This window comes from Ovis canadensis, chromosome 1 (genome assembly GCF_042477335.2).
Source record: "Ovis canadensis isolate MfBH-ARS-UI-01 breed Bighorn chromosome 1, ARS-UI_OviCan_v2, whole genome shotgun sequence".
NCBI lineage: Eukaryota > Metazoa > Chordata > Mammalia > Artiodactyla > Bovidae > Ovis > Ovis canadensis.
In genome coordinates this window covers 127,134,990-127,161,389 of record NC_091245.1, presented here as the reverse complement: position 1 = coordinate 127,161,389, position 26,400 = coordinate 127,134,990, and the positions used below count along the sequence as shown (strand labels likewise).

The window sequence follows — 26,400 nt, the reverse complement described above, 5'->3', positions numbered from 1 at the left end:
TGGTTTCTCTGAATCCAAACCTGTCTCCCCTGCTTGAGGACTGCCACCTTAGAAACGGAAAGCTCTTCTGGGCATTTCCAAGCTGCCCGTTTAAACCTGTTAAAGGGTGGCAGAGCCATCCCCACTGTCAGGACGAAGAATTATCCACCCAAGGTACGAAGATGAACAGGACAGTGGCAGGAAGAAACGGGCTACTTTCCTGAGGTCTGCTTGAAGTGCAGTGTTTATAATATCTCTTTCTTCCTGTGGGAGATGAAAAGAAAGTACAAAAAGAGGGGGTAGGCTTTTAAGTGCACACTATCAACTTGGGCTACCCAGCTGTTAAAGCTCTTCCTGTTATGCAACCACTGAAGGCAATTTCTATCTCAGGATGAGTTCAGAGTTCTAAAACTGTCCTTTGAGTCCGCCTGATTTAACACTCCCCACAGGTTTAAAAGGGGCCAGGGTGGCCTAAAATCTTGCAGCCTTATTTAAGCTTTCGTGACAAACAAACACCAAAGTAACATACTCCATCATTTCAGAGACCATCATATACAATGATAGTCCCTCGAGTTCTCTGTTACCTCTTCCGTCTTTTGAACAAACTCTGAAGAAGAAAAATTCAAGAAGGTGAAGGCTTATTTGAGTAAAGCAGCTGTACTCACTGTCCAAGTTCACATTTCAGTACGTGACACAAAATCTAACAGTCAGTAGGCTCTGATATGAATAGTAAACTATTACCATGCTTGATCTGATTTTAAGTTATTCCTCCCCATTAACGCACCAAAACTATTTATTAAAGAGGTAAGGAAGGGTGGGATAAATTGGGAGACTGGGATTGGCATGTATATACTACTATGCATAAAACAGATAACTAATGAGAACCTACTATATTACACAGGAAACTCTACTCTGTACTGTCTTGACCTAAATGGAAGGAAATCTAAAAACCAGGGTGGATATATATGTATGTGTGTGTGTATATAACTGATTCATTTCCTATACAACAGAATTGACGTAACACTGTAAAGCAACAATACTCCAATATAAATTATATTTAGAAAAGAGGCAACAATTACCATAGGAATTGGCATACACAATATAGGTCAACTGATGTTAAATCATTAACACATACCCTGAGCCAACACCAATAAATCCACCTCCTTCTCGAGTAAGCAGAAATAGTCAAAATCGCTTAAAATTTTATAGGAGACAAACTAAACATCCATCTTCTAGAAATGCTTGCTGAATACTTAGGCTAACTTATGGGGGGCAAGGGGGGAAAGGGAGACAAACATCTTCAAACTCTCAACATCCAAAAGAAAGAGGGAGCAATTGAGATCATTACGAATAATAACAATCCATCTTTCCATCATTTAAAAATGAAAAACCAGACACACGGAAAGATTCCAGGCAAACTTGACTTCACACCAACTACTGATGCCCCACCCCCATGCTAAAATAGATAATTCTCTCTCAACAAAGGGATCTAAAGGGCAGAAGGATGAAGGATGCAGACATGGGACAAGCGTATCACCATCATTCGAACTGGGAAACAGACCAGCTAGAAAGTCGTAACATAAACAAAGGCTGGCAAGAAAGCCAGAATTCAAACAGTGCTCACCAGATGAAGCGTCCGGTATACAGAATCTCTGGACTTGCCATTGTTTTCAATCCTGGGCTTGCGCTTTATTTTCCACAATGCAGACATCATCAAGAAGGTTTTCTCATGATAATTCTACCTCCTGACACGTTCAGCAAAGAGACAGTAGTTTCTTAAACGCTTGGAGAGTACCTAGTGCCTTCGTGCTCCCGAGCAAGCATCCTTCATCCAGACAGCCCATGCCGGCTCTGCCACGAGGACCTACCTACAGCTGCATCTCTTTACAGAGGACAGCAGCAGCGCAATCCCAGCAGCAGCTCCCGCTGCCCAGCAGTGCCCTCTGGGAGGGTGACAAAGGCTACCCGATGGATAAGAAAGCTTTGATTTCACCTGGCTAAACAGCAGAAGTTCCAGAAATGGAGAGCCAAGAGGCAAGAAAACAATGGAAAAAAAAAAAAAAAGCCTCTCTGGCATGTGAGCATCTCTACTCTGCAGACTGAGATCAGCTGATTGGCCAGCAGCCTGCACTGCACAGGAATACTAAACCCGCCCGGTTCAAACAACTTCGAAGACACCCCTCGGAGAGTCAAGTCAGGAGCAGGCACTAAAACCCCAATTTATTATTTTTTTTTAAAAAATTGATGTTTTCATGTTTTCCCTGAATGCTTTGTTACAAAAGCAAACATTTCCAAGACAATCACACTGTGAGTTAAAAAGATAAAAGAAGGCTTTCCCATCGGAAATGCTCTGAAAATGAATGACTCTCATACATCAGTTACTAAATCGCAGCTGCCAGGGGTCTGGAATGCAGGACGGGACTGCCCGGAGCTAATTAGCATTCATTTCAAGGGACAAGAGTTTTTGATTAGAAGCAGGGAAAGAAGTGGGGGGCAGAGGTGGTGGTGAGGAGGCCCTTTGAGGTTGTCACCCACAGTCACAAGAGCAAGCAGGCGTCTTACAGAGAGAAAGGCCGCCAGGCTGCCCCTGCAGTGTGAAAGTCCCACTCCCCCTCCCCATGGATGTGACATTCCCCTGTTACCACCGCTCAACAACAAAACTCACAATTACCTATTTGCTCAACCCCAAAAGACCACATATAGCAATAACTGCGATCAGAAAAATGTGTAAAAACAAAACTCCAACACGCATTCTCCTTATCCTGCCCACTTTTTCATTAAGACAATTCACTTAGGAAGAGCAGCAAAAATGAATCAACAGCCTTCATGTATTCAGCCAGAATTTTCAAAAAATGATTACTTGTTTCATTTCACTTGTTCGTTTGTTTGTTTCTCTTTACTTTTCTATTCTGCACCCATTCGGGAGCATTCAAATTAAGGCGAAGTTGTCCTTCCACTTTTAGGCAGCTTACAACTTATATTTTGATGCTTTTGAATTGTGGTGTTGGAGGAAACTTTCGAGAATCCCGTGGACTGCAAGGAGATCAAAGCAGTCATTCCTAAGGAAATCACTCCGGAATATTCATTGGAAGGATGATACTGAAGCCAAAGCTCCAATACTTTGGCCACCTGATACGAAGAGCCGACTTGCTGGAAAAGACCCTGATGCTGGGCAAGACTGAGGACAGAGGATATACTGGTTGGATGGCATCACCAACTAAATGGACATGAATCTGAGCAAACTCCAGGAGACAGTTTGAAAGGGAGGGGATCCTGGCATGCTGCAGTCCATGGGGTTACAAAGAGTCAGACACGACTGAGCAACTAAACAACAACTTAAAAATGAATGTTCGCTTTTTTCTCAAGAAAAATCACACAATGATATAGGAGCTATATTAAAAGAATATTTAACCTTAATCAAGAAACTTAAAATATACACTTGCTGTTACTTTAAATCATGACAGAAGATATTCACAAAGCTTAATAAGCATTAGAAAAATACTTAAGTGGCTAATGAGTATATAGTTGACTCTTGAACAACTGAGGGGTTAGAGGTGCCAAACATCTTCAAAGTCAAAAATCTACATATAACTTACATTTCCCATCACCCCCATAAACATAGTTCTTACATATCCATATTTTTCCTCCGGGTTCTGCATCTGTAGATCAAACCCTGATTGGTAGTACTATGGACTATTGGAAAAATATCCACCTATAAACAGACTTTCCCAGTTCAACCCTGTGTTGTTCAAGGTTCAGCTGTATCTAAACTGGCTTATTAATTAATTACTTCAGCCATTAACTACTTCCTTCATTTTTTGAATCCTGGTATTTACTAGCAGACCATGCCCATCTGGCCAGGAGGTCATTTCAGCAAAGCAGTAAAAAACACAGAGCCATGTTTTGCCCTCTCAGAGCTGTGTGACCTTCAGTAAGTCGCTTAACCTTTCTGTTCCAAAATCATCATCTATCAAATAGGGGGCATAACAGTATCTCTTTCTCAGGGGTATTCTGAGGACGAGATTGGTTAATACAGAATAACACCCAATATATACAAGATAACTGTAGACGGTAGAGAATCTGCCCACAATGCAGGAGACCTGGATTTGATTCCTGGGTGGGGAAGATCGCCTGGAGAAGGGAATGGCAACCCGCTCCAGTATTCTTGCCTGGAGAATCCCATGGACAGAGGAGCCTGGCGGGCTACCGTCCATAGGGTCGCAAAAGGTCAGCACAACTGAACAACTAGCACTAATACACGTAAGTATTGTGTGTCAGCCACTCAATTGTGCCCGACTCTTTGCGATCCCATGGATTAGCTCTCATTTATTACTAATAACAAAACTGTTCAAATAAAGATAAAATCTGAAATCAACTCCACACTAGGAAGTAGTATTTTCAAGTACAGAATCATGGTGCTTCCTACACCCAACCTGGAAAAAAAGGACTATGATCCTAACCTCTGGTGTCAATGAGGCCACTGTGTGATCTTTAAAAATACTCAGATCATCACCCAAACTTGTCAATAACTTTGAAGAAATTCTCTTTTATGAGCGCTGACTGTGCCTTTCTACAGTGAACTCCAGGAATAGCATCTCCTGCTGCTTTATTTGACCCTGTCTGCTCCAGGCACGTTCCAGGGCCTTGCTCTCAGGAGAGAGAGCCATGAAGCCAGAGAGGCACCTGGGATGAGGCGACAGAGCCCTGGGCCTCTTCCTTCCTCCCTGTTGCCAGGACCTCATATTACAGAGGGTCCTGCTAAGGCCTCCGTGACTCACTGCATTTAAAACGGAAACAGTCTCTTAAAATCCACAAAGCAGGGGAACACTGGGCTACTGGAGCGAGGTAAAAGCGATCCCAGTTTAAAAGTCTTCAAAAATGAATGTCTTAGATACAGGAAAAATAACTGTATTCCCAAATCAGAGACTGAAAAGAACATGTTTAGCTTAATAACAGAATGATTTAATAAAGAGCCTTCAAAATATCTTGCATGGAAATATCTATTTCTCTCAAAGGCCATCACCCTCCCCCCACCTTCCCAAGAAAGTAGGTGAAAAGCCACATAAATAAAAAGGAACTATAAACAAGCCTTTGTCTGTGTTTTTGGCTTTAAATGAAACATATATTTCCGTTCTCTGGCTTTTTAATTAATAACTGACAACATAAAGGCTTTCAGCCTATAAATATTAAGTTTATAAATGTTACAATTACTTTCAAATACTAAAATTTACAGTGTTCGATCCTAGGATGGCAAAAGAGAAACATACAGGTAAAACAAGATACTCAAGAGAGTCAGACACAGGCACTCAAGAAAGTCCTCTATATGGATGTGGGACTTATGTATACCTATTGGGACACACGTATACTTATGGCTGATTCATGTTGAGGTTCAACAGAAAACAAGTTCTGTAAAGCAATTATCCTTCAATTAAAAAATAAATAAATTTTTTAAAAAACGAAAGTCCTACAAAGATACATGAAGACAAAAAGAGACACAAACATATGCACACAGAAATGCAGGTTTTTAAAACAATCTTTCATATTTGAAGTCTAATTCCATCAACAGTATCAGTTATATTTTTTGACCCACTGCATCATCCAGTCACTGGACAAGGGCAAGAAGCACCCTGATATTGCAGATGAGAAAAAAAAAGTATAATTTAAAGTTACATGATTTGTTCAGGTTAATGACTGGTAAACGTCAAGCAATATCAGATAAGCAAGGGAACCAACATAAATACATCAACTACATTCTCAAAAAAAAGGTGAATAAATACGGACATAATCACACACGCTTTTTGCTGCAGAGGCGTCTTTCGGCTATAGGTAATAGAGGTTTTAAAATGTGACACTGTGATGAAAAGAGGTTACTGACACATGGAACTCTTTAGGAAGTGGAAATAAAGCATGATGAATTATGGAAAACAAATTCATAGCAGCACCCAAGAGTCAGAATAAGAACATCGTCACGGTGCTCACCCAGCTGAGCACGCTGTATTTGGATGGACAAATCGATGGTCTCTTTCCCTTTAATGTAGAAGATGTTCACCCTTCACAAGAGCTAAACGGAGGCCACGCAAATGCAGTTCCTTATAGAAACCCTGAGTAGCAGGAAAGTATAACTGACCCAGTTACACTCATTTTGGATGCCTTTTCCTCAGACAGAAAGGGAGGACATAAGAAGGAAACAGGATGGACACAGACTTCAGTTCATTAAGAGTGAGCTCTGGCTTATACTGTCACATCTGGGTTTGTTCTCACGGCTTTCATTAGGATGCCATATCCTATTTAGTGACCTCTCAGAAGTAGAAACACTTCTGTCCCATGGAGGGGCCTTCCCGCCACACACAGCTGCAGAGGTGACGTGTCAGCTGTGACTCTTTAGTGGTTCGAGACATGGGATGTGAAAATGGAAATCTCTCACCTTGCTGCTGTGATCAGTATCATCTGAGGATTCCAAGTCCGGCCCTTCAGCCTCCTCCGGAGCAGCCTCAGCACTGCTGCCTTGCTCGCTGCAGAGGCTGTGGCCTGCAAGATGAAATCAGAAGGACACACGGGTCAGCACATACAGCCACCGCTACAAGGGCAAGGAAGTGTGGCATCAAGCTCACGTGTGCTCAGCGTGTTCCACTCTGCGACCCCATGGACTGCAGCTCGCCAGGCTCCTCTGTCCATGGGATTTCCCAGGCAAGAATAGGGGAGCAAGTTGCCATCTGTGGCTCCAGGGAATCTTCTGACCCATGGATGGAACCCGCATCTCCCTGGCACCAAGCCAGCTGGAGAGCCTTAAGCTTATGATGTGTCCATGCATTGTTAAACCCTCCAAGTACAGACGCCATGACCTTGGTTCATTACATGCTAGTTTAGCTATCTTTATCGTTACCACTATTATTATTACTTTATAATACATTTTTATTATTTATAATATATATTTTATAATACACAATATTTGCTACGGACTGAATGTTTATCAGCCCTGAATATTCACTGGAAGGACTGATGCTGAAGCTGAAACTCTAATACTCTAGCCACCTGATGCAAGGAACTGACTCATTGGAAAAGACCCTGATGCTGGGAAAGATTGAAGGCGGGAAGAGAAGAGGATGACAGAGGATGAGATGGCTGGATGGCGTCACCGACTCAATGGACATGAGTTTGGGTAAACTCTTGGTGATGGACAGGGAGGCCTGGCATGCTGTAGTTCATGGGGTCACAAAGAGTCGGACACGACTGAGTGACTGAACTGAACTGAACTGAATGTTTACCGCTCCACCCACCCCTGCCAAATTCATATGTAAAGCCCTAACCCTCAGTGGGACTGTATTCGGAGATGAGGCACTTGGGAGCTAAGGAAGCTTAAAGGAGGTCTTGAGAGTGGACCTCCATGATGGGATTAGTGTCATTGGAAGAGAAACCAGAACTCCCCTCCTCTCCTGTGAGGACACTGAAAATAGCCACCTGCAAGCCAGGAAGGCAGCCCTCAGCAACAAGCCTGGGCTTGGACTTCCCAGCTCCAAAACTATGAGAAATAAATGTCTGTTGTTTAAGTCACTCAGTCCAAGGTGTCTGTCACCACAGGCCCAGCTAAGACAATATAATATATACACATGCATGGTAAGCTGCTTCAGTCGTGTCTGACTCTTTGCGACCCTATGGGCTGTAGCCCAGGAGGCTCCTCTGTCCATGCGATTCTCCAGGTAAGAATACTGGAGTGGGTTGCCATGCCCTCCTCCAGGTGATCTTGCTAAACCCAGGGACAGAACCCATGTCTCCTGGAGCTCCCGCACTGCAGACGGCTTCTTTACCACTGAGCCACCGGGGAAGCCCATAACACATACAATAAAACTTAAATAAAATTAAATTAGGTGATTTGATTGATTTATAATCAACAAATTAATTGTCGGATCAATTAATTGCTAAGACAACTGAATAAAGCATTTTGAGAAGAACATTTTAAAAATAACTGTTTTGGGGCATCCCCGGTGGTTCAGTGGTTAAGAATCCACTTGCCAGTGCAGGAGATTCAGGTTCAGTCCCTGGGCTGGGAGGATCCCACGTGCTGTGGAGCGACTGAGGCCATGCGCCACAGCTACGGAACCTGCGCTCTAGAGTCTGGGAGTGGCAACTACTGAGCCCACGTGTCATAACTAATGAAGCCTGCTCGCCCTAGACCCCATGTCCTGCAACTAGAGAAGCCACCTCAATGAGGAGCCTGTGCCCTGCAATGAAGAGCAGCCCCCACAGACTGCAACTACAGAAAAGCCGTGCAGCAATGAAGACCCAACACAGCCAAAAATGAATGAACAAAATTATTTTAAAGACGAATAACTGCTTCACAGACATTATCTGGCAGACTTCAAACATAACATCCACTCTTTCCTCCATAGTCCATGCAAAAGTGCAGGCAACTTTCTTTCCTATTTTACCGAGTCCCGACTCCAGTATTCTTGCCTGGAGAATCCCATAGACAGAGGAGCCTGGCGGGTTACAGTCTATGGGGTTGCAAGAGTCGGATACAACTTAGTGACTAAACCGTTGACTACAGTGGTTGGCTATGGTAAGCCCTGTGCTGGGGAAGAGAACATTAAGATCACTTTCCTCTGGGAGGCTTCTCAAATTTAAAGAGCGTCTGAGCTGCCTGGGGATTTCTGTCATGCACATTCAAACAGAATAGGGTCAGAACTATGATTCTGCATTTCTTACACACTCCATGATACCAATCAACACTGCAGGTCCATGGACCAGACTAGGAGCAACAAGTCTCTCAGATATTTACAAACCTCTACTAGTCTGATAAGAAATTGGTTTGATGACTATTAGAATATTCCAGGCACTAGGTAAGGGACTATAGCACCACACCGTAACCAGAGAAGAGAAAAGGGAAGAAAGAAGAAACATGGGTAGAAGGAGCCACTTTCTGACTCCTGGGATGGAAGCGTCAGTCTGAAAAGAGGCTACCTTACTCCAGTGACACCATCGCAGTCATAAGCCTGTGTTGGGCATCACATTCAGATCAGATTCTAGGTTGACTGGGAAACTAAGGGAAGATGCCAATCCCTGAGCTAACCTTGCTCCAGAACTGCATCCTATGGTCCCCTTCCCTTCCTCTGGAAGGGGACACCAAGAAAGCGGAGCTTGCATGGTTTGTACGTTGCTATCTGTGCCCACCCTTCCTGCGCCTTTGCTCTGTCTCTACGATTTTCCTGCACTTCTTTTAATCACTAACTCACTATAAATCCCATGGAAGGAGGCGCCAGGGGGCTACAGTCCATTGGATCGCAAGAACTGGACACCACTTAGCAACTAAACCACCACCACTCAATAACATGGTGGAAGCTGCCAAAGAAAGAAGTTCAATTAACTTGGTGGACATCAACGATGTCATACTGTCACCACGAGAGTGGGGAAAAAATCGTGATTGAATACTTGAAACGGGGGCAATGATCTAGATGCTGGGGCTAGAGAGAAGGGGAAGATTTGAACAGCATTAAGCTCTGAAATGGCAGGAACCATGGCTCCCTGAGCAGCAAGCTGACAGTCAGGCTGTAAGACACACAAGGTCACCTTCGTGCGGCAGTCTGCACAACGGCAACCCCCATTCTGTACAGCCAGATGCCGTGACCCTGCATGCTCCCACTGCACATTATAATGCCTGGGGTCAGAGGACGCCCACAAAACAGTGGGGAAACGAATGACAGGGTTTTCACTAACACAGGCCAGCTATCCTGAAAAGGAAGCAACCCCCCACCCTAATTCTACAGAAACACTTACAAATGCTAAGTAAAATAGAACAGAATCCTTTTTATTTAATTTTTATTATTATTATTTTTTGCTCACACTGCATAGCACGTGGGCAGTTCCCCAACCAGGGATCGAACCTGTGCTCCCTGCAGTGGAAGCAGGGAGTGGTAACTACTGGACCACCAGGGAAGGCCCCTGAATCCTTTTCAAACGTAAAACTGAGCTCTAAGAAACTATAATCACTGCAGCCATGAAATTAAAAGACGCTTACTCCTTGGAAGGAAAGTGATGACCAACCTAGATAGCATATTCAAAAGCAGAGACATAACTATGCCGACTAAGGTCCGTCTAGTCAAGGCTATGGTTTTTCCTGTGGTCACATATGGATGTGAGAGTTGGACTGTGAAGAAAGCTGAGCGCCGAAGAATTGATGCTTTTGAACTGTGGTGTTGGAGAAGACTCTTGAGAGTCCCTTGGACTGAAAGGAGATCCAACCAGTCCATTCTGAAAGAGAGCAGCCCTGGGTGTTCTTTGGAAGGAATGATGCTTAAGCTGAAACTCCAGTACTTTGGCCACCTCATGTGAAGAGTTCACTCATTGGAAAAGACTCTGATGCTGGGAGGGATAGGGGGCAGGAGGAGAAGGGGACGACCGAGGATGAGATGGCTGGATGGCATCACAGACTCGATGGACGTGAGTCTGAGTGAACTCCGGGAGTTGGTGATGGACAGGGAGGCCTGGCATGCTGCAATTCATGGGGTCGCAAAGAGTCGGCCACGACTGAGTGACTGAACTGAACTGAACTGAACTGATAAGACAGAAAACAGGTACTGGGTCAGTACAAGTCAGAGAGTTAGAACTAAATCTCCCACGTTCATAGGGTTCTCTAGAAGGGCTATACTCTCACCCCGAAAAGACAGAATTGTAAGAAGTGAAGCTGAAACTCTAATACTTTGGCCACCTGATATGAAGAACCGACTCACTGGAAAAGACCCTGATGCTGGGCAAGACTGAAGGCAGAAGGAGAAGGGGACGACGGAGGATGAGACGGTTGGATGGCATCACCGACTCGATGGACATCAGCCTGAAAAAACTCTGGGAGACAGTAAAGGACAGGGAAGCCTGGCGTGCTTCAGTGCATGGGGTCGCAGAGAGTCAGACACGACTGAGCGACTGAACAACAAACAACAAATGTATGGAACAGGTACAACTGACAAGAACATACTGTATAGCACAGGAAACCCTACTTAATGCACTGTAGTGACCTGAGTGGGAAGGAGACACACAAGGGAGGGATATGTCAACATGTTTCTGGATGGCTGCTTCACTGGGCTATACAGCAGAAACTAACACAACACTGTGAAGCAACTATATTCCAACAAAAATTTAAAAATAGATAAAAAATTAAAGAAAGTGCTCACATGTGAAAGAGAAAAAAGAAAGACAAAGAGGCTGATCTAACTCTGCCTATATGCTGGGATACAAGAGCAGGGAGAGAGAGAGGCTTCTTCTTGGAGATGAGAACCACAGGCTGGCCCCAGGGGTGCTGGAGATTCAAATGTACACTATGTCCTCCATTCTGGAGACTCCGACATCTTTGTCTACTCAGGCCAGTGTAACTAAGACCGCAGACTGGGGGGCTTAAACAACAGACAGTGATTTGTCTCAGTTCTGGAGACTGGAAGTCAAAGAGCAAGGTGCCAGTGGATTCCTTCCATGGCGAGGCCCTTCCCCTGGCTGCCACCTCCCCGGTACCCACACAACCTCTCCTTGTGTGTGCAAGGTGAGAGGGGTGAGCCCTGGTCTCTCTTCCTCTTCTTACAAGGACACTAATCCCATTATGGGAGCCCCAGCCGGTAACTTCATCTGAACCTAATTACCTCCCAATGGCTCCCAACTCCTAATAAACCTCCCAATGGGGGTTAGGACTTCAATGCAGGAATTCTGGCAGAACGCAAACATTCAGTACATGATACTCAAGATGAAAAACTGCCTTAAAGTCTCTCTGAATTTGTATTCCAAGAGCATCTGGCAAAAGGCAAAAAACAAGTCTGTTCTGGAGGGAATCACCCTTAATGATGGTTTCATATTAATGGTCAGGCATAAGCTTGGTCCAACAAGAACCACAATCCATCATTACAGAACACAAGGAGAACCAGCTCCCCATGATGGAGACGCAGCAGCCACAACAAGGAGAAGGAGATTTCCTAGGAATAATACTGTAATTTTCAGATTGTCAAATGAGTATGCTTCAAAAAAAGAAAGAAAGAAAGAAAGAAAAAGGAACAACAGAAAAGAGACTTTCAAAAAAGATTAGGTAAATTTGTAAAATTTTTAGAAATAAGAGCTATAAACACTGAAATTAAGCACTCAGTGGATAAGAATAAAACTGAAGAAAGACATTTGAAAGGCCTATTTGAAGACATTACCTCACTAAAACATAGACATCCTCAAATTCTCAAACTGTCAACATAAAACTGACATAATTTCAAGTCAAAATGGTATTCAAGAAGAAAAATTTACAAGAAACATTTGACAAAGAGTGAGAAAGCTTACTAATACAGAACTTTCCTTAAAAATTCTCTAAAGGATGTATTTTGGGTGGGAAAATATGTATACACACACACGTATAATCTGGTAGACAAGGTGAAATGATAAATAAGAGCTGATATACACACAGGACATGCTCCAGGAGATGGCGAAGGGCAGGGAGGCCTGGTGTGCTGCTGTCCGCAGGGTCACAGGGAGCTGGACACGACTGAGCGGCTGAACACCACAATACAAACAGGCAAGTCACAACACTTCACACATACACCCACAAGGCATTTGTTCCAAAAACACAAGATGAAACTAAAGCAGTGGTGGGTGACTGTATTTAAATCATTTCATGATCCTTTTATGCTTCAGGAGACGTTAAAATTTTAAGGGAAAAACCAAAAATTAAGGGCAACCACTGAATAGAATATAATTAGATTGTATAAGTTGAAAGGGGAAAGTGGAATTTAGAAATTCAACCCAAAAGAGGCCTAGAAAGGGCAGGAAGGATAAACAAGATCAAGACGGCAAAATATGGTGAGAGTAATGAGCCAGATACATGGGTCTTCTAAATAAATGTGATGTAGACTAAACTCAATATTATACTTCATGTTTAGATAAAAACCGAAATAATGTCACACAAAGCCTCACCTACATGCTATACATAAGAAATAGACTAAACAAAAAAGACAAAGAAGGCTGAAAGTATCAGGGTAGAAAATCAGGCAAATGTAAAGAATGCTCTCCAAATGCCAGACAAAATAGACTTAGTCAGACTACAGAAGCGGCAAACATCAAGAATTATTGAGCCTGGCCCCCCAGTGTATTTTAAACCCTATGCACAAGAATTTGAGGATGCATGTTTTTTCCAAAGATTAGCAGTGTAGGCAAACAGGCCACATATGAGGCTATAATATAAATCTCAACAAATAGTGAGGGATCTGAATTCAGACAGACCACACTGGCAGCGTTATTTCTGGAACAAAATTTGCTATGAAAGAGCAAAAGGCCAGTAATACTAAAGACAGTTTTAGAGGGGTGGGGCGGGGAAAGAAAAAGCAAGACTGGGATACTTTCCCTACCAGATATCAGAATGCATTTAAAGTTAACAGTAATACAAAGCAGTGCAGAATTAGCAAGAAGACAGGCTAACAGAACAGAGAGTCCCAGAAACAGCCCCACCCATGTGTGGAAGTGTGATGCACAGCAGATGTGGTACTGCAGATCCGGGGGAAAAGAATGGAACATTTGACAATGTAGCTAAGACAGCAGACTACCCACGTGGGGAAACAAAGAGCAGGACCCTAACTCCCATCATTCGCAAGAATCAGTGCCAGGGAGGTATGAACCAAGAAGGGAAAAGTTCAAAATATAAATCTCTCAGCAGGAAATAACAGAAGAAAATGTTTGTTATCCAGGGGAGAGAGAGAAGGATTTCTTAAACAAGAGAGAAAAAAGCACAAATCCTAGGAAACAGAAAATCAGATTTTACTAAAATTAAAAACTTTCCCTTGTCAAAAGGCAACACGAAGGCAACAAGATACACTGTACACTGCGAAAGGTTATCTTCAACACATATAATTGGCAAAAGTATGAATATCTAGAATAGAAAAGAAGTCCTGAGACTCAATAAGTGTGGGTCTATCTGATTCTAAAACATATATTCTTTTTTACCCCGTTGGCTCTGCTTCTGCCCTTAACTGAAGATAAGAATTAATAAAAGAGGAGAAAGGCAATGGTTAGACAGTCGGCAAAGACGACAGTGATGATTCTTCCTGCTCCTTTAAGCCTGGATCTCTGTGTCTCTCTCCACACCCCATGAATTTGGGTTGTGACTTGATGTGAACAGCAGCATGCGACCCAAGTGGTGATATGTGAATTCTGAGCTAAGGTCTTACGTGGCTGTACAGTTTCGGGTCTGATCCCCCAGGAATGCTGGACCATCATACGATGAAACCCCCAAGGGAGCTTCTTGAGAATGAAAGACCTCAAAGAAAGAGGGGTCCAGCCAACCAATCACCAAATATGTCAGAAAGGCCAGTTTAACCCAGCCCCAGTCAAGCCCAAATGGCACAGCCCACGAGAGTGACTGAGGCAAGGAGAGCAGAACAACCACCCAGCTGAGCCCGGCCCAAAGTGCTGAGCGCAGTGAGCAAATTAAATGGTGGTTTCCTGCGGTTTGTTACAAGGCAGTAGATAACCAATACGTGGTTAGTGGAACTTAAGTCATCAAAGAAAGCCAGAGAGGCAGGAATTGATAGTGGTGCCCTTTAAGAGAGCTGAAGAGAGATACCAGCATGGCAGGAACAGGGAATCAGACCAGGAAAAGCCACGTTCTTGCTCCCACACTTCAAGGCTTTCTCTGAACACCTCCCAGAGGAAGAGGTTTATAGAACACCATTGTTGAGTTTCTACGCAACCCCATACAAACAGAATTTTGCAGCTTCCTACTCTAGCTTCCTTCACCACAAGAGACTTTTCCTCTAACAGCGGACACTGAAGGAATTATTTACTTTGTCCCCATTTACTTACCAGTGCACATGCAGACAGCTCCAGAGAACTGAAGATAGGCTAAGAGCGAGTTGAAGAAGCAAGAAGAACATGAAACTGCCTGTCCCACCTCCACTCTCCCCAGCACCCTGCACATCACTACATGGCACAAAGGAGATGCCAGTGATACCTGGAACCACAGAGACGGAACAGGGCCAAAACTAAAGAGACAAAGGATGAGCGGGAGTAGGCAATGGAGAATTATTCAGCTATAAAACCAAAGGACGACAGAGGATGAGACAGTTGGATGGCATCACTGACTCGATGGACATGAGTTTCAGCAAGCTTCAGGAGCTGGTGGTGGACAGGGAAGCCTGGCATGCTGCAGTCCATAGGGTCGCAAAGAGTCAGACACGACTGAGCGACTGAACCGAACTGACCTAAAAACAAAAGGAAATCTACTATTTGTATGAACATGGGTGGACCTTGAGGGCATTATGCTAAGTGAAATAAGTCAGAGAGAGAAAATACTGTACGACCTCATTTATATGTAGAATCTAAAAGCAAAAGCCCTCACAGACACAGAGAATAGATTGAAGATTGCCTGAGGTAGGGGGTGGTGGGACAGGTGGGTGAAATGGGTAAAAAGGTAACAATGCATAGTTATAAAAATAAATAAGGCATGGAGACATATAACATTTGTTGTTGTCCAGTCTCAAAGTCACGTACAACTCTTTGCAAACCCCGTGGACTACAGCCCACCAGGCTCCTCTGTCCATGGGATTTCTCAGGCGAGAGTACTGGAGTGGGTTGCCACTTCCCTCTTTAGGGGATCTTTTGGACCCAAGGGTGGAACCTACGCCTCCCATGTCTCCTGTATTGCAGACGAATTCTTTACTGCTGAGCCACCTGGCAAGCCACACACACATACACACACACTAATTAATAATACTGTATTGTATTTTAAGAAAGTAAACCTCTCTCATCATCAGGAAGAAAAAAAAGGAAGTATGTGTCCTGGTGGATGTTAACTAGACACAGTGCAGGTCATATAGCGATGCATACAAACGTAGGCTCGTCATGTTGTACTCCTGAAACTAATGTTATATGTCAATCACACCCCACTTTTTAAACACAGGATAAGCAGGGCGGGTGGCTCGGTAAAGAATCCGCCTGCAATGCAGGAGATCTGGGTCGGGAAGATCCCCTGGAGGAGGGCACGCCAACCCACTCCAGTACTCTTGCCTGGAGAATCCCATGGACAGAGGAGCCTGGCGGGCTGCGAGAGTTGGACACGACTGAGTGACCGAGCACAGGGCGGCCTCAGAGAATGGGGAACCTCAGGGCAGAGCTGAGCCCAGCAGGACAGAACCCGTAGGCCATCCCAAAAGCTGCCATAAATAACATCCAATGTCGTGAACAGGTGTGATCATTTTTCTGCTTCTTAAAATTATTTTCACATCATAATGGAACTGTTTCTGTAACCAAGGAAACCTCTGCTGCTAGCACGTCCCACTCACCATTATCAGGACAGAAAACAATGAGCTTAGGAGAAGAACAAACACATGCGTGTAAGCTTACATTTCTATTAATTTACTCGGATGAGGTACATTCACTCAGGTTCCATTCAAGACCATTAGAGACTTAACAGAGGAAGGCAAAAAAGATCTTTGCCTTATGAGATATATTAACAATGTTTGTTGAACTAAGAGATACTCCAAACATTTCCAAAGAAGAACCAATCATAACTGACTTTTGAAAAGTCTTTATTAACACCTGAGTTTCGATCTGTGAGTGAAAAACAACTGAGGGGAAGGGGAAAAGGAAAGGTTAGACATGGCCAGTAAAGACACTGGGGCTTCCCAACGCAGGAGACATGGGTTCTGTCCCTGGGTTGGGAAGATCCCCTGGAGCGGGAAATGGCAACATAGTCCAGTATTCTTGTCTGGATATTTCCATGGATGGAGAAGCCTGGTGGGCTACAGTCCATGGGTCGCAGAGTCAGATGCGACTAAGTGTGCATGTGCACCCATGCACACACGCGTGCGCACACACACACACATACACACACACATACACACACATACACACACACATACACACACACACACACACATACACACACACACACACACATACACACACACACACACACACACACAGTAAAGACACTGAGCTGGAACCCAATCCTTATGCTATGATTTTGCTTTGCTTTTCAGCCACTTTACTGTCATATAAGAATTCCATAAAAACACTCATAATATATAAGATCAACATAAATACTCACCCCTCCCTCAAGCTAAGAAAATAAAATCAAAACAATTATAAAGGGGGAAAAAAAAACCCTCAGGAGAGCTATATATACTCTATAAGGCAGGGGAGGAAAAACACTACAATTTTAACTTGAAAGACAATTTCTTTCCAACCATGTTTCACAAAATCCCAGAGTCTGTTTCTCTACACAGAACAGTTTTTTAATCCATAAAAACTGTACATATAGTTCCTCCCACCCCATCAGCTTGTTGTGAAAGTCAAACTATAATCCACTAATGTTCTTTAAAATTATACAAATGGAGGCTTTTAATCTCCGAAGCAACCCTGTTTTTCCACACTCAGGACTTGATGGTGTCATTAATCAGAACCAGCAGGAAGGCAGGACTAGGCGTTGGGGTTTCCCCAGCAGGGCCCTAGGGAGCGAGCCCTGTGCTGGGTGACAGTAAGCATCGCACACAGCAGTTTACAAAACGCACACGGTTCCACATTTTCCCAACAGACACCTAGAAGGCCACATGCACCTGGCTATCTGGGAGTCTGGAGAACGCGACCCTGCCTGTCTGCGGGAACAGGTCTGGGCAGCTCCTCTCTCTATGTGGCCCCTCCCGACTGTCTGCAGAATGGAGCTGCACACAATGTGCATGGAACGCCAACCAGAAACGGAACCTTGCGTTTCACGGGCACAGCAGGGAAGCCTGCACTGCTGGGCCAATCAAAGATCGGCTTCCCCCACTCTGACCGAGACGCCCTGACTCTCCTGGCTATCACAGAAGCCTTTCCTGCTACAGCAAAGGCTGCTTAATCTACCTCCTGCAGGTGGGCGACCGGTGCCCACCAGAGATGGCCATCTTTCCACTCAGCTTCGGACCCAGGGGGCTGACTCTCCAAACCCAAGGCTCACCCTAATTGCCTTTAATGGGTAGGGGCTAGGGCGGGCCACAGCCACTTAACCCACCCAGCTCAACTTCTGGAAAGGCCATTTTTCAAATTAGAAGCAATGGCAGCCCACTCCAATATTCTTGCCTGGAGAATCCCACGGACAGAGGAGCCTGGTGGGCTTCAGTCTACGGGGTCACAAAGGGTCGGACACGACTGTGTGACTAACACTTTTAGTTCACTGAGCTTTCATCGTAACTGTTGATTAGTCGCTTAGTAGTGTCTGATGCTTTGCAATCCCATGGACTAGAGCCTGCCAGACCCCTCTGTGTGTGGGATTCCCCAGGCAAGAATACTGGAGTGGGTTGCCATTTCCTTCTCCAGGAGATCTTCCTGACCCAGGGCTTGAACCCATGTCTCCTGCTTTGTCAGGCAGATTCTTTACCATCGAGCCCCCAGGGAAGCCCTTCATTGTAATATCATAAACTATTTGCTGATCTAAGCAAGGGCATCTGTTTTATGCCAACTGGTCAAGTGAATTTTAGGGATGATAAAGCCAAGCTGCCTCCATCACAAAAGTCAAATGTACTTGAACCTTAAGGACGGAACTTAAAGTAAGAGAGACAAACAGACGTTTTGAAGTCCTGGAAAGACATCAATTATGATTCTTATAGCTGGCATGATATCAGGGGCTTTTGTTTTATCGAAGTTATTTCAAAAATTATTTTAGCTGGCATGATATCAGGGGCTTTTGTTTTATCGAAGTTATTTCAAAAATTATTTTAGATTAGATTTGCTTTCCTATATTGATGTTCATATAATACTTCGCTGAGGAGTGAAGGTATACATTCTAATAAACCAGGCCAGTGGTTTCACCTGGAAAGATTTCACCCTGGAAGAACATTTAGCAATGTCTGAAGATTATTTTTGATTAACGCAATTTGGGGAAGAGGGTTATGAGGACTAGTTGAGAGTGGTTTGTTGGAAAACTACTAATATCAAGGCTGAGAACAGCCCACCACAACAAAGAATTTTCTGGTCCAAAATGGCAGCAGCACCAGATGAGATCATAATTCAAAATAAATCACACAGGAGCATGAGAGAGGCTTTCTGGGAAGCTCAAAGAAACTACAGTTTTGCAACTTCCTATGCCAGCCTCCCCTTTACTTCAAGGCTCTTTCTAAAATAAGAGCCACTGAAGCAACAAGCTTTCTGTCTGGACCTCCTTCCCCCATTTTTGTACCGGTATGGACCTCAACAACTGTCAAAAAAAAAAAAAAAAGATGAAGAATAGCCCCAGGCAGATTTCCACAAGGACACATGGATGGCCAATGGCCAAGAATGGAAACTGAGTCTTAGAGGGAACCCTGAGGATGGAATCTATCTTCCAGTCTCTGACATTCCAAACCAACACAGCAACCCATACTGGGAAGTGTCCTTCCCATACTGAGGAAGAGGAGGATAAAGATCACCTAGCAGGCTGTCATTACAAAAATCTCAATGAAGCAGACAACAGAAAGTTATCCACAAACACCCCAGTTATGGTCTGCATGGGACCGTACCATTCCAATCATCTTACCATTTCACCCAGACAAAAAACAGGACCAAGAACCAAGAAAAGAGCTGGTGACCTAAGAGAGCAACCTCCCATGTTGACTGCACATTAGAATCACCTGAAAGTTTTTAAGCAACCACACACCCTAAAAAATGCATACCCACGCCCTGCCCCAGACCAAGGGAATCACTATTTCTGAAAAGGGGCCCAGCGGTCTCAGCATCTAGACAGTAGAATCTACTTCTTTCTACCCAGGGAAGGAAACTGCTTTCAGTATACTTCATAAACTTAGTTCAGACAATACTCCTGGTGTAGACAGAAGTGGAGTGTAGTAGTAAGGAGAATAACACCCAGCAGCCCCTGGTTACAAGTCAGAGAACCTTCCCGTCACCGTTAAGACACTGTGCTTTGAATGCATATTCACTGAGCACCTCCTAGGACTTATTCTGAACACTTTAATTACTCAATCATTCCTCACAACAGCCTCATTTGATAGCAGCGTGGCATGATCCCCACTGTAGGCATGAGGTCACGGAGCACAGCTTAACCATAATCTGTTTAAAGTCATGAAGCTAATAAAGATCAACATGGGACTCATTCCCAAGGAACCTGGTTCCACAGCCCACTTAAGCCATTAGGCAGTGAGGTTTCTACATCAAGGAAACAAACCTCTCCATGAAAAAGGCTTCAGAAAGAATCCAGCCCTGAAAGTTAATCACATCTTTCCATCAGAACTCTCAGGGCAGGATCAGGGCCAAGCTCGAAGACTTGGACTTGCTACAAGGGGCAATTCACCGGGTAAAACCTCCTGCAGAGAGGCACCAGCCGGGGTGCCTGTGGACATGGCCAGGCCCTCTGTCCACGTGGCCTCACATTCACTATGACCACCTTAAAATGGTCTCCGCATCAAATCTCAAATCTGTCACTCAGCATGCTTCTTATTTTTAGTTACTTCTAAATTTAGACTAAGGCTATAGTCCAGCCTGCCCATTGTACACAGTTTCTCCGTTGTTTTCTATCGTCACTGCAGCTGCCTGTGGACACTGCTTTATCTCTGCTTCATTGTGGACCATCTTTCAGGTTGTTTTATCCTGTTTACTTGCCCCCTCTTTTATCTTCCACTGTCACATGTGGACAAGGAAATGGTAACAACCAGAAAGCAAACAGGCTGGGACCCAGGTGGGGGCCTGAGTGTCTTGCTTCCCTCTGGCCAAGGGGATGGAGCTACAGCTGCTGAGAGCGTTTGAGAATGCTTCTGGAACTTAATAATGTTGAAACCAATTTAGAAAACATCCAGGAAACCCACACGGTGACTTTACCTTCACGCTGTATTTCTGAACCAGGTTGATTATCTAACTTGACCAAGCACACTTGATTCTGAAGGGTTTTTGATCACTACAAAATAGTAAAAGGTGAAGCAGTTAAAAGAACAAAGAACTACACTAGAATGTTAAACCATAAGGACAGAAGCATGTCACAGTCAACAATATAACTTTCAGCAACCAGCTTAATTATTAAGAGCAAATACTTAAATGCTGATTCCAAGACATGATTTGTTTGTGTGTGTGTTAGCCACTCAGTCTTGTCCGATTCTTTGTGACCCCATGAACTGTAGCCCTCGGGGCTCCTCAGTCCATGGGATTCTCCCGGAAAGAAGACTGGAATGGACTGTCATTTCCTTCTCCAGTGGATCTTGTCAGTTCAGGGATCGGACCTGGATCTCTTGCATTGTAGCCAGATTCTTTACTCTCTGAGCCACCAGAGAAGCCCAGTTATGATTTGGAAACAAACAAATAAATCATCTAAGAATGATTCCAAAATAAAAAAGTTTTAATGGGTTTAAACAACATTTAGGTTCAGTATATTTAGCACACAGATTTCAAAGGCATCTGGTCTGAAGGAGGATGTATGGGTCAGCTGTGGACAGGGTAAGGCTGTGTACCCAGAATATACCCAGATATTCTCAAAACAGGCACCTATGTACAAACACATCTTTAAAATAAAAAAATTTTTAATGAAAAGTCTTAAAACTTCGCAAACTATGTATATGCATATACACAGAGACACACACAAATCTTTTCTCAAAAGAAAGAAATATATCAAAACAGTGACTGTGTTTAAAGGAACAAATCATGAGCAATGTCAATCACACTTTATATGAGAGGTCTGTAAAGGGCCAGATAGTATTTTCAGCTTTGCAGACCATGCATCCAGTCATAACTACTCAAATCCGCCACTGAAATGGGAAAGCAGCCAGAGGCAAAACATCAATGAATGGGTGTGATGGTGTTCCAATAAAGCTTTATTTATAAAAAGAGGCCACAGCCTGGATTTGGCCAGTGCGTCTTAATTCGCCAACCCTTAATTTATACCCATAACCTACAGGGAAAACTGAGACAGGAGAAAACATCCAAAAAATGGTTGAGCACACACTGTGATTTGTAGTATGTACACCCAGACCTTATAAAACCCTTTCAATAACCTAATGTAACCCAACATGCCTCACTTGGGTCATTTTACAGAAACCACCGTGAACCAAGTTTTATGGGGTTGAGCCTGCCATCTTGTGGTCACGTAAAAGAACAGCCTTGCTGGTATTCACTCCCTATCATTTACGCATACACAGCTCCCCGGTCAGAAATAGAAAAACAAACGCCACTTGATATCACTTATATGTGGAATCTAAAATACGATACAAACGAACCTATCTACGAAATAGAAACACAATCAGGGACAGAGAGGAGACTGGTGGTTATCTTCCACCAGGGGCGAAGGGTGGGAGAGGGTAGGAGCAGGTGTTTCAGACTAGCAGATGCAAACGGGCATATGCACAGTGGATAAACAATAAGGTCCTACTGTAGCGCACAGGGCACTATATTCCATATCCTGTGACAAGCCACAACGGGAGAGAATGTGAAAAAGAATATATATACATGCATACGTTATATACATATACACACATGTATATGTGTCTCCATATATATATGTATGTTGTTGTTCAATCACCCAGTCATACCCAACTCTTTGTGACCCCAGGAACTGCAGCACGTCAGGCCTCCTATATATTTACATTTCCCAAGTGGAGAAGGCAATGGCACCCCACTCCACTGCTCTTGCCTGGAAAATCCCACGGACAGAGGAGCCTGGAAGGCTACAGTCCATGGGGTCGATAAGAGTGGGACTCGACTGAGCAACTTCACTTTGACTTTTCACTTTCATGCATTGGAGAAGGCAATGGCACCCCACTCCAGTGTTCTTGCCTGGAGAATCCCAGGGACGGGGGAGCTTGGTGGGCTGCAGTCCATGGGGTCGCTAAGAGTCGGACACGACTGAGCAACTTCACTTTCACTTTTCACTTTCATGCATTGGAGAAGGAAATGGCAACCCACTCCAGTGTTCTTGCTTGGAGAATCCCAAGGACGGGGGAGCCTGGTGGGCTGCCATCTGTGTCGCACAGAGTCGGACACAACTAATGCGACTTAGCAGCAGCAGCAGGAGCAGCAGCAAGTGGCCCCCATGCTAAAGAATCTGCCTGCCGATGCAGGAGACATGGGTTCAGTCCCTGAGTTGGGAAGATCCCCTGAAGTAGGAAATGGCAACCCACTCTAGTATTCTTGCCTGGAAAATTCCATGGGCAGAGGAGCCTGGCAGGCTATATAGTCCATGGGGTTACAAAGAGTTGGACAGGACTAAGCACTCACACTAAATATATATATATATATCTGAGTTACTTTGCTGTATAGTGGTAAGTAACGCAACACTGTAATTCAACTATACTTCAATTAAACAAACAAAACGGGACACAGCTCCCTGGAATGCTTTCCTAAAGATATGATGGGCATATGGGTACTACAATTCATTGGGATTGATTCTCTCAAGACTCAACTTGTCGAATTCTCCCAGGGAACCACTCAATAAGAGGATGAACTATCAGCAGGCATCTGGTGTGATATATTCTTATTGACCGAGCTTCAGAAGGGACGTTGCAAAACAAGAATACTCATAGTACCTACACTCAGAAGTGGGAAAGGAAGACCTTTTTTAACCCAACTTTTAAAAATAAGTCCCCAGTCCCAGCTTACTAAAAGCCACCCCAGCTCTGGAACAGATCACGGCGAGATTAAGCAAGAGCCGTATCTATTCACCTGTGGGCTTGTTCCCAGATTCTCCTGCTGAACAAGAATGAGCACCTAAAAGTGAAGAAGCTCTTAGCCCAGTCCCGGGAAACAAACTCAGGAGATGGAGAGACGCAAGCAAGAACAGTGTTGCAGGAAGAAAGCCCACGTGAAAGATGTCTGGGGAGCCAGAGGATGGAGCTCGGTGGGGGTCCCAGAAGGCTTCCTGGGGCAGGGAGCATCCAAGCTGCTCCTTCTAGAGTGAGCATAAGGTTGTCAGAAGGAGTGGAAGGAAAGGTATAAGCAGGAAAAACAGCAGATGGAGCAGGGGAGGGGTTTCTGCCAATGGGCTCATCTCCAGACTCAAGGTCAGAAGAGCCCCAGGGAAAAGCAGACCAAACACCAGCTCTGGGCATATGTCCACTCCGGGCTTCTCAGTCCACATCCTCTCCCCTTCCACACAAGGAGACACAGGACCGGGGCGACACAGGAGATATGCCATGGAAGCAGGGGCAGGACCAAAGCCCAGCATCTTCAGTCACTCCTGGCACTTCGGCGTCTCTGCATCTCCGCCCACAGTCAAGAAATAGTGGGCTCCATCTACCTATCTTTCCCACAAAGGGCAAACAGTAGCAGCACGACAGAGCTTTCCATTGCAGCCAAGCAGCAATTCCACCAGCATGTAAGTTCCGGCCCCTTTACACCTCAACATGGGAGCTCAGTAATCTGTTCATCTTCCTCAGGCATCTCACAGGGGCAGGAAATCCACAGAAAGACGCAGGCCGCGAGGGGCAGCCCCAGGGCACCGCCATACCTGTGTCGCTGCTGAGAAAGGCGAGGGGGCTCTCGCCGAGGTCGGCCGGGCCGTCCAACCGATGGGGCGGGTTCTCCAGCAGCTCTGCTCCTCCCTCCAGCTCGGGGCAGGTCCTCACCAGGAGGCCCAGGGACGGCTGTGTGAGGAAATCTCTGAGCACAGAGGAGTTCAGGGTGCCTGCAGCCCGCTTATTGATCTCGAGAATCTCATCTCCCGCCTTCAGGCCTGCCAACGCGAGATGGAAAAATGTTTAATCTCTCACACACACATACATACATAAAAGCAGCGGCAGCGTCGAATCAGATCTCAGCAGCAGAGGAGCCCGGCTTCTAAAGGGCACACCGAGCTTGCCTGTTAGAGGTGCCGCTGCTGCACACAGGCTGGCGTGCGCCAAGGGGCTCCTCGGGTGACCACGTGGGCTTTGGTTCTGGAAGGTTCTAGACTGGGATATCACAGCAGGCCTGAGCTGCCCTGAACACACTGACCAAACAACCGTATCCTTTCTTGAATCTATGTGCTCTCCTGTCAGCCTCTCAGTCCTGTCTGACTCTCTGTGACCCCATGGTCTGTGGCCCGCCAGGCTCCTCTGTCCACGGGAGTCTTTGGGTAAGAATACTGCAGTGGGTTGCCACGCCCTTCTCCAGGGGATCTTCCCAACCCAGAGATCGAACCTGGGTCTCCTGCACGGCAAGCAGATTCTTTACCGTCTGAGCCACCGGGGAAGCCCATGTGTTCTATCCTAGCTATTGTCCCCCCATTTTGAGGGGAAACGTGGCAATGCGCCCTGATTTCAGCAATGTGTGTGCCATGTACATGCTTGTCTACTGTGGACACGTGTGCACAGTCAGCTAAAGCCTAAAAATCGTTGCTATGGAAACAAAATGCGGGCTTCTCCTCCGCTACAATCACTGAAGGTCATCTCATTCGAAATACATTCAGGGATAAGAGTTTACAGAACCAAATGCAATCATATTTGCTCCCCACACCCTGTCCCCCCCTCCAACCACCTTTTATACAGGCTTCCCAGCTGGTGCTAGTGGTAAAGAATCCACCTGCCAAAGCAGGAGATGCAAGAGACTCAGGTTCAATTCCTGGGTCGGGCAGATCCCCTGGAAGAGGAAATGGCAATCCACTCCAGTATTCTTTCTGGAGAATTCCATGGGCAGAGGAGCCTGGCAGGCTACAGTCCATGGGGTCACAAAGAGTCAGACATGACTGAGGGACTGAACCACCACCACCACCTTTTATATAAAACTACATCAGGAACTTGGGGTGAGTGGCCTTCTGAAGGTCCCAAAAGGTTCTGCTACTTTTGCAAAGCATTCTGGGGAGCTGCCAAAGCTTGGGACCCAGAGGAGTAGCCGTGAACCAGTCTAGCCTCGGAGAACAGGAACTTGTGACGGACTCGGGGCAGGTCTGCCTGACATTTAAAGAACTTTGCAGCAGTGTGAGAAAGGGAGAGGTTAGGGAAGAACGGGAGACAAAATACGGGGTCCTTTCAGCTAAGAAGAAGAAAAGAGGTTGATTCTTATTTTCTAGACTAATGTGGAAAAACAAATCTGTAAAAAGGGTGTGACCGAAGGGCAAAAAGGCAAAGGATGATCTTCACCCAGTGTGAAGCCACACAGCCCCTTAGGCGTCCGCAAGTCTCACTCTGATTCCGCAGAGAAGTTCTCACTTCCCAGCTTCCCCGGGTCACACCTCTAAGGCCAGCTTTACTCAGGTTTCCAAAACACTTGAAATCAACTCTCTGTCATAAAAATACTCGAGGAAACATCACAGGTGAGAAGGCAATGGGAGAGAAACGAAAGTTTCTCTCCATGCCAGATGTGGAATTCTAGGAGACTAACCATTCCACTTCAGGGTGAAAGATTCCGGCATGACAACATTTGAACTGAAAATACCAAACTTCCACATGTGAAAGGCAGTTGTCATCTTTGAAGTCTTCTCTTGAAGACAACTCCTTTGGTTAGGCATCAGAGGCCGTAATAGAAGGAGAAAAAGAAGAAAGGACAAAAACT

General features: G+C 45.0%; 1 protein-coding gene across 5 annotated transcripts in view; it reads right to left on the bottom strand.

Moving 5' to 3' along the window:
* TIAM1 (TIAM Rac1 associated GEF 1) overlaps nucleotides 1–26,400 on the bottom strand; it is a 464,008-nt gene that overhangs the window by 49,661 nt on the left and 387,947 nt on the right. For 4 of the 5 annotated variants that reach the window (XM_069549445.1, XM_069549437.1, XM_069549452.1 and 1 more), the window contains 2 exons: nucleotides 24,380–24,604; nucleotides 6,404–6,507 (listed from right to left, as the gene is read on the bottom strand). In XM_069549445.1, coding sequence (XP_069405546.1) covers nucleotides 6,404–6,507; nucleotides 24,380–24,604 — 329 coding nt within the window. Of the gene's footprint in view, nucleotides 1–1,603; nucleotides 2,171–6,403; nucleotides 6,508–24,379; nucleotides 24,605–26,400 lie in introns of those variants that run through there. The other variant, XM_069549470.1, reaches the window with a different exon arrangement.